The following is a 9232-nucleotide window of genomic DNA, read 5'->3' as shown; positions in this document are numbered from 1 at the left end:
CCACTCTTTCCCTCCCCGTCCCTCCCACGCCAATCTAGCTGAGTGCCTCCCCGGCCAGTCCTGCCGACCAGCTCATTAAGTGACCGCCGGAGAGCTCCGTAACGCGCCAGCCAGCCAGTGAGGCGCTGGGCTAGGCGGGGGCTCTCCTGGGACCCGTCTCCCTCTTCCCACCTTCCCCCGCTGACCGCGGCGGTGCCTGCGGCAGAGCCTCCCTCTGCAGCAGCCCCTTGCACTTGGCTCGCACTTCTGGGCGCTGTCCATGGTTGCAGCAGTTTTCGGCGCTCCACGTCAGGAGGCCGCAGCAGGGCCCTGCGATTGGCGGAGGAGCCCCTCGCCATACCCCTGCACCTCCGCCCACGCGCCACGGCCCCGGAGGCGCGTGCCAGAGAGCGTGCCCGGCGCGCCCCGGGGCTCCCGGGCGGCACACCCACTTTCCTTATTAGGGCAGAGTCGAGTGCCCAGAGCCGGCGGCCGGGCGAGGGGTGGGGCGGGGAGCCCGGGGGCCAGACGGCCGAGGGCGCAAGCACAGCCTCAGCCGCAGCCGCCTCCGAGCGGCAGGAGGGAGCAGTCGGTCGCTGCGCCCCGGCGGGCCACTTTCCCGGGACCCCGCTCCTCTTCCTTGTACCGAGATTTTCCACTGCGCCCCTCCTAGTACCCGGGTTCCAAACCCCTAGCCACGACATGGAAGAATTTTTGCAACGCGCCAAATCTAAACTGGTAAGTTGAGTGAGCAAGGCTGTGTGTGCGCGCGTATGCTGATGGAAAGGTGGAGAGGAAAAGGTGTTGCAGCACAGGAGGAAGAAGCAACTTTGCCACGGAGTTGTCAGGGTGTGCGGGCTGTCTCCTGGAAGAAATCTCTGGAACTCTGGCTCTTAAAGCTGGCAATCTGTCTCCAGAATCCTCCCCCGCAACCAGACGAGGTGCAGAGCTGAAGGAGGTTGTGGCCTGGCTGAAGTTGGGTCGCTTCTGTCCAGCTTCGGTCCCTAAATCGGCAGTTTGCTCCTGAAAGCTAAGGGAAAAATGGGTGTGGTCTTCCTTGAGATAAAGAGCCCAGCCTTCTGCAGATGCATTGCGTGTTAAGTGTAAAAGAAAAACAAAGACTCTTAGGACTGTACTTCAGCTGGAGGTGACAAAAGTGAGGAAGTCAGAGTGCTGGGTAGGAAGGACATGTGTGGTACTGGAGAATCCACAGGATAGAGCTTGCTCCACTGCAGGAGTTAGGGACATTCTAGTGTGTCTTGTGTCTGGTTAATTCCTGTTCACATCTGTAAACTGGGGCAGAGGCAGAAGGGGAAACTCTAACTGTTGGTGTTCTGGGCTTTACCAGACCATCATTCTCCCGGGAGCAGACCTGTGTGTTAGCCCATGTTTACCGTATCACTGTCCAAACAGTGAATGGGCAACTCCACTGTGTATGTTAACAGTTGCTACACATTCTGGAACAACAGACTCTAGCAGTTTCTTAATTCCAAACTGTTTTGGCTCTCCAGCACAGCAGTAATAAATATAATGGAAATGTTTCTGTTTTGGCAGAAAAAAAAAGAAAAGCCTGTACTCATTTAGAAGCAATATCTTTAATGAACTGTAAAAGCACTTTTTACAGGCCTGGCATAGAAAGAAATGCATAATTTATGATGCCTTTAACCTTTAAGCCTTCATAGAAGCCAAAATACAAAGTCTGCATTAAGGTAATGTTTTAATCACAAGGCAGGATATTTGCAGGGTTCTTACTGTAACTCATTTACCCTAACACAACAAAGGGAGTACAGGAAGGGAGGGCCCAAAGTTGCCTGAACCACCATTCGGAGTGCAGACAGAAGTGTGATCCTTACAATGGTCTAACTGTAAGTATCTTGAAAAAGACCATTAAAGTTGATAAGTGCTTATATAAGAACTTTCTACCTGAAAGCTCCCAGAGAGTTGAACGTTTGTGGAGATTTCAGAGTTGAGGAAGTTTGTGATCATTTCTGTGTTGTTTATTGACCGTTTTCTTTACTAGAGCACATGGATGAAAATACTAATTTCGGAAACTCAACTATGTATTTGGCATTTCTGATAGTATACATGTTCTGTTCTTTACCTAGTAATGAAGGAGAAATGTTCAAAAATGAAAGACAATTTTGGCAACTGTGCGTGTGTGTGTGTATGAAAATGGTAATCAATGACAAATGCAGAGTTCTGGGCTGTATCTGTTTTTCACTCCCGTAACATTTCTTTATCAGTATTTTCGCAATAAACATTTGACTGTGGGGTCTGATATGAGCAAGAGGTTTCTCTCAATTCTGAGGAGCAGTTGCTGGAATGGAAATTTCCCTATTTCCGAGTAATCAGTTGAAAGTAATCTGTAATTTATTTACCGAGTCCCTTCATTAGATGAGCAATTGCTCTACATCATTAGAAAGTTTCATGTCTTAGCCAGAACAATTACTGCTTATTTTATTTTTTCTTGGAATAAGCTTCTTGCTAGAAATCATGATTAACCTTTCACATCCAGCCACAGCAAAGGAGTTTTGGTCACTTTTAGTGTCATATTTCTCCTGATAAGTTATATTTTCTAGGTAATAAGATTTTTACTTAATATATAACACTCAAATATAGTAGTAGATAACATTCTCCTTTAGAGGATAGATAACCTTTTTCTTGGAGAAAAAAAATTAAGTCAATGTCATTCACTTGTGGGAAATTTATTTATAATAAAATGGTAAGATTTGGCCGGGTGTGGTGGCTCACACCTGTAATCCCAGCACTTTGGGAGGCCGAGGCGGGTGGATCACCTGAGGTAAGGAGTTCGAGGCCAGCCTGGCCAACATGGCGAAACCTCGTCTCTACTAAAAATACAAATATTAGCTGGGCATGGTGGCGCGTGCCTGTAATCCCAGCTACTAGGGGTGCAGAGGCAGGAGAATCGCTTGAACCTGGGAGGCAGAGGTTGCAGTGAGTCGACATTGTACCACTTCATTCCAGCCTGGACAACAGAGCGAGACTCGGTCTCAAAAATAAAATAAAATAAAATAAAATAGTAAGATTTTTTAAAATTCAGCCAATCCTTTGGAAAACATTTTAAGGTGAAGAAATTTACCATGCTGATTTTGACTTAAGCCTTATTAGACCAGAATTAGAATTTAGGAGTTATGTTTTTAATGTTTTTCTTTAGAAGTTTAGCTATATGATACCTAAAAAAAAAAAAGCCTAATTGCTAGGTTTTTTTCCTATTTGACTTAATTGCTTTGATATTCTGTAGGCATTATATATATTTTTTAATGGTTTGAAATAGTTAATGACCCTTCCAAAGTCCTAACATAACCTCATCATCATTGGGGCTAGCTAATTCCAATAGGCAAAACGAACTTTAAATTGCAAAATGGAATTGCTGTTAGCCGTGGATACAATCTCCAATAATCAAAATGTTGGAAAAATTATCTTTTTTTCTGACTTGGAACATTTATTATTCATCTGTCATTGTAAGGAGAGAGGAAGCTCTGCTATTCTAGGCCAGACCCTTGGTTGAACGGAAGTCTTTGAAGGAAAAGGATATTTTGAATTTTGGTCAGGTAGTTTGGAGCTGATTTCCGTTGAATTGGGAGCTCACTCTCAATTCTATTTTTCATCCCGGTCTAGTCCTGCTAGTCTTTAAACTGAGGCAGATTCATTGACATAATCCCATCCTCATTTTCCCTAACTCACCCTTTCTAATACCTTTCCTTCCCTCCTGAGAATACTCAGTATTTATCAGAAATGGCAAAAGTAAACTCCAGGTGTGGCCTCAGAGGGATCCCTCCTCCTGGGGCTCCAGTGCTTCTCATGTGGGCCTGATTTCTGCCTGGTTAGGACAGGCTGGGGGCTGGAGCATATTTGTGAAAAACTTGGTTGGAGGTGGGGCACAGCTAGGGAGGTAGTTACTTCTTCCAAGCAGTCTCCGGAAGTGCTCCCTTCTAGACAAACAAGGAATGACACATATGGAATTGACATGAGGATTGTTAAAACATTAATAACAGTAGGATAAGCAATCTGAGAGCAAGCCCCCCAAGCTTGAGATGGTAATCAAAGAGTGGTGCTTCCTAGTTGAAATCACTTCCTTGATGTGAGAATCCAGCCATATTTTTGGTTTGGATACTTACTACTAGAGCTAGAAATGAGAATGCAAACGTATTTTCTTTTTTCTCCTGCCCATTCAGAGTTGCAGAAATCAAATCCTATAGTTCCAGATCAGTCCTTAGGTTTTAGCCATGCTTTCTATTCTTAGTTACATCATTTCTATGGTAAGAGAAGTTGAAGGAGTGTAGGGAATGAGGGCTCCCCGCTCTATGGTGTGATTTGGGAAATGTCCCTCAACTTCACAGTGATCAGCTCAGGAAAGTATTCAGGACAAGGACAGTCTCATGGCAGTAAATGGTCCACGTTCCCATGAAGTTTGGGCAGAAAATGAAGTACATGAGGAATCACCTGGGGATGGGTAGAGAGTTCTGTGGCTCTGGCTGGCAGGAAGCCAGGGTCCCCACACTGGGCCCCTGCTGCCGAGCCTCCCTCACTGCCCAGACACCCCGAGCTGATGCAAGTCAAGCAGCTGTTAACGGGTGGAGATCACTGCAGCCCACATGCCCTATGATGTAGGTCATGAGCCAGTCTTGGGTTGGGGGGGAGGTGGGGATGTTGTCAGCTGTCACCAGCAGGATACAGGGCACATCAGTGTCCCAGGAATGCTGTTTTCAACAAGAAGGTGGAGAGAGTCACTACTGCAGTCCAGCAGATGCATCTGCTACTTCAGCAGCGACAGCTGCGGACGAAGGGCTCACTTCTGCAGTAGGTATTAGTTGATATGTGGACTTCTACAGAAGAAAAATTCTGGGTGACTTGAATGTCAGCTCATAGTCTGTGATATGTGGCATAGGGACAAGAAAGCACATTCAAAACTCTAAATGAACAACTGCATTAGAGTGGTTATAGGAGATGGGGTTTTATAAAAGAAAGAAAAAGACTGCAGCATGTCTGCAGAATAATCAACTTGATTGGAAATTGAAGGAATATATTCTTCCTGATTTCCTCTTGCATAGGAAGAAGGTTGTGCATGTCAATAAAAAGGATATTTAAAGTAAATGCTTCACGCCTTTTAAAGAGCCACTGTGGCAAGGACTAGTAATGATGAAGAAGCTGGCAGAGCTGTTTCATTTCAAGAGCTGAGCTCATTCTGGTCAGAGACCATGGGATCAGCTTCTGCCCCATTGCAAACCAGGGCAGGTGCTCTTGAGACCATGCCTCTTGCCAAAGCATTTATGAGCAGGAAACTCAGGAATCCAAAGCACTTCCATGAATGTGATACCCCTCGCTTATGGGCTGATGAGAAATGAACCCTTGATTGCTTTGGTCCTGGAGTTAGCTTCATTTCTCACTGCCAGATCGTTCAGACAAACAGCTGCGGATTGTCCCAGTCCTGGGACCTTCGGAGAAGAACCACACTTTTTTAGTGTAAACAGATCTTTGAGTGGATCAATCTGTCTCACAGGAAGAGAGGTGCTCCCTGTGATTCAGACAGCACCTTGGGCCTTGGAGGACATGGGATCAGGTGAGCAAGGTCACCCTTTAGACAGTGGTTTGGGGACTATTTTGTCAACTAAGTAAACCGCTGATGGCTTTGGTATAACCTGTTTGTTTTGATGTAACATGTATTTGGACAGATATTAACATAATTGTGAGTTTGGTGAACTGGTCTGGGGAACTTCTGTAAGCAATGGCTTGGTGATGGAGGTATTATTCCTCCAGGGAGGGGGTAGAGGGAACCTATCCCTCCGTGAATGTTACCTGAGCAGTGAGAAAAATGAGGAAAGAATACTTGGGTCTGGATAAAGGCTGCAAAAGAGGAAAAAACATCAGGGGACAAGAGAGACGGCATGCAACGTTAGTTATTGATTTTTCTTGAACCTTGGGGATTATGGGAGAGTCCTGGAGTTTGAAGTCTTCTTTGAAAGGAAACTGGGGAGGGCTGATGTATTCGGGAGGCAGCATTCCTATGCAGGGTGATATGAATAGTGCCCTCTGAGTTTGTGTAGTATACAACCTGCATGGAGTCATTCATGGCTACCCTTTCAGGGGTCTTAAAGTAGCCCACTCACAATCTCTAGGATTGTCCCAGATCCATTTCTTTCTGAGCCCTGTGGCTTTGGACTTTGGTTTCCAGGGGAAACTTTCTTCTTGGTAGCTCTTATGAGACTAATTGGGCTGTAGATCACCCTGGAAAATCAGACCCATGAAGTTTGGGTTAGAATAATCATGCTGATAAACACAGCTTTGGTTTCTTAATCTGAAAAATAGAATAATGATGCCTACTTTGCATGTTTGTTGCAAAGCCAAAATGATGTACCCATTGCCCTTAGCACAGAGCTTGGAACAATGGTGGGTCTTTCCACTTGCCTCCAAGCCCTTCCTCTTCTGTACTTCCTTATCTTAGTGAATGGCATTGTTATTCATCAGTTTCTCCAGCTGAAAACTTCCTTTTCCTTCATCACTTCCCTAACCCACCCTATCCTTAAGTCACCCAGATGACTACAATGGCTGGCAAACTGCTTTCACCCTGCTTCCAGGGAGATCATTTTGAAAGCATCTTTCACACCTTTCCTAACCCTGCCTTAAAAAAAAAAAAAAGAAGAAGAAGAAGAAGAAAAAAAAAAGAACCAATCTCCTCATCACTTTCCATTGTTTTTAGGAGAATGGACACACTATTAGCATGACCTGATCTGCTATCCAGCTTCTTTCTGGCTTTTCCTCCTGCTCTCCTTTGCTTAAATAACTCCTGCCTCTTAGGTTAGATGAAGAGAAGACTGCTGAATGAGCCGCCTCCCCTACTCCTTGAGTCTAAGTCAGGTTTTTTGGTAATTTTTTAGATCACTTATTTCCGCTTGTCATTGTATCTCTATTGGGCATGTTTGTTCAATTAATGCCAATTTGGTGAGAGTAGGAACCCAGTCTGTGTCATTTTGCTCACCATTGTATCTCCAGGTTCTTGTGCAGTACCTGGTGCTCAAAGAGTGTTTTTAGAATTAATAAACCCAAAAGGCAAGAGTCCTGCACAAAGCATGGCACATTGTAGTGGCTCGATAAAAATAAATAAACGGAGGGCCAGGTCTAGATTTTTGGAGGTCTGAATCTGAAGAAGGGCTTGTGCCAGCAGGCAGGAAGCCATATTGGTTTGCTAGAAGAAGGTGAAGGACACTAAAGTCAAGGAGCACCATATTGTACTTCACACACAGTAAGTACTTAATACAAAATGTTATGACAAAATAAAAATCTAATTTTTATGCATGACTGCTTGGAATCTGTAAATATTGGTTGAACTAAAGCATGAATGGAGAGAGACAGAGGAGAGGAATGGGGCACTGAAAGCCTCTGCAAAACTGCACTGGGTAGATCAGCCGACAGTGGAACCATTGGAACCATAGGTTCTCCTCCATGTGGCTCAAAGACTAGAAGTGGGCTCCCCCAAGGCCAACCACTGTATCAAGTCAGCCCAGCCTATTCTCTTGCTGCCCCTTGACCAGTGCTAATATCATGAAGAGAGATTGGCAGCGAAGCTGTTCAGAGTCCTTGAGAGAAAAGATTAGGCATTCCAGACTGCCTGTCCAGCCCTGGCACTGCAGACCTCATGTGTGGGGTAAACACATGCCTGATCCTGAGTCAGACCTCTCATCCAGCCAGTGGGACTGTTTGTGGTCAAGCATGATCACGGTCTTCCACTTCATCTAACTCTCCTGGATGTGACCAGACTTTCCCAGGTATTTGTTTTAGCGTGTAATGCCAGAGTCTTTTTGAACTGATGATGTCTAGGAAAATTGCATATCTTTGGCTCCATGCGTTTGATATTTCTTGCTTTGGCTTCCAGGAAGCTTAAAGCTATGTTGGTGCTTCATTTTCTTAGCCTAGGATTTCTGAACTAAGGTTTTTTTTTTTTTTAAATTGTTATTACTTAGTTTTAATCTCATTATATAGTTGTTTTAATTTTTTTTTACTTTAATGTATATGCACTTTTATTATAAGTGGGTTATCCTTTTGGTTACCGGCGAGAATAAATAAATACATCTTATTTTTTTTTTTTGAAACGGAGTCTTGCTCTGTCACCCAGGCTGGAGTGCAGTGGCCGGATCTCAGCTCACTGCAAGCTCCTCCTCTCGGGTTCACGCCATTCTCCTGCCTCAGCCTCCTGAGTAGCTGGGACTACAGGCACCCGCCACTTCACCCGGCTAGTTTTTTGTATTTTTTAGTAGAGGCGGGGTTTCACCGTGTTAGCCAGGATGGTCTCGATCTTCTGACCTCGTGACCCGCCCGTCTCGGCCTCCCAAAGTGCTGGGATTACAGGCTTGAGCCACCGTGCCCGGCCAATACATCTTATAATAATATATATGATCTTGAGTATATTTTGGTGACCAGTCTGGCCTAGTTCAGGGTTCATCTACTCAAATTTGAGAATTAGCTTTTTTTTAGTAATAGAGGATATAGTGTAGGACTTCAGAATAAGTAGCTGAAAGGAAACATCAACACAGTCCAAAGATTGTCTGTGTTCTCATCCTCGATGATTGCTGACCTCCCTGGGAGCAGCAATAGCCACATATTCTTACATCTGAGCCCATAAACTGGGAACTGTGAGCCAGCCCCTGGCAGAGGCAGCCTGCCCTAAATCAGATCCTGGGAGGCGTTCCTAGAGTATGAGTTGTGGATTTAGGAGACCCTTAGAAAGACTTTTGTCTGCCTTCCCACTTCTTGCCCCCTAAAGGCATTACAGTGGGGTGGCTAATCATGTGGAACCAGTGCCTAATTTCAAATCCTAACCCCGCCACTTTTACTTGCTAGTCGCACAATCTTAGTTTCTTAGCCTCCCCGAGTCTCAGTTTCGTTATCTGTAAATGAGAACAGTAGTAGCACTGGCCTCACAGGGCTGCTGCATGTGTGTATGGCCTGAGATGAGGACACGATCTCCATCCACAGTAATGAAAACATGAAAAGGCCACTAGCGGACAAGAGCCAGGACGTCCTATTTACATTTCACAGAAACAGGAACAATTCTTAGCTCTCTTGCAGTTCAGTTAGAATTTGTGGAATATCTGTCTTAGCTTTATGAGATATTTTTAAAATTTCATTTCACTCCCACAATGATCTTGTAAGGTGGGTACTAATCTCCTTTTGTGGTTGCCGAAACTGAGGCTCAGTGAGGTTAAGAGGTTTGCCCAGGCTGGGCGTGGTGGCTCAC

The 9232-nt window shown here is 45.1% G+C and overlaps 1 protein-coding gene across 14 annotated transcripts in view; it reads left to right on the top strand.

Annotated features, from left to right (window-relative positions):
- Window positions 1-533: 533 nt before the first annotated feature.
- PRUNE2 (prune homolog 2 with BCH domain) overlaps window positions 534-9232 on the top strand; it is a 292615-nt gene continuing 283916 nt past the window's right edge. For all 14 annotated transcript variants that reach the window (XM_077966268.1, XM_077966265.1, XM_077966267.1 and 11 more), the window contains exon 1: window positions 534-717. In XM_077966268.1, coding sequence (XP_077822394.1) covers window positions 682-717 — 36 coding nt within the window. In that variant the 5' untranslated portion in view covers window positions 534-681. The remainder of the gene's footprint in view (window positions 718-9232) is intronic.

This window comes from Macaca mulatta, chromosome 15 (assembly GCF_049350105.2).
Source record: "Macaca mulatta isolate MMU2019108-1 chromosome 15, T2T-MMU8v2.0, whole genome shotgun sequence".
Lineage (NCBI taxonomy): Eukaryota > Metazoa > Chordata > Mammalia > Primates > Cercopithecidae > Macaca > Macaca mulatta.
The sequence above is the reverse complement of the archived record's forward strand: the minus strand, read 5'-3'. Positions and strand labels throughout refer to the sequence as shown.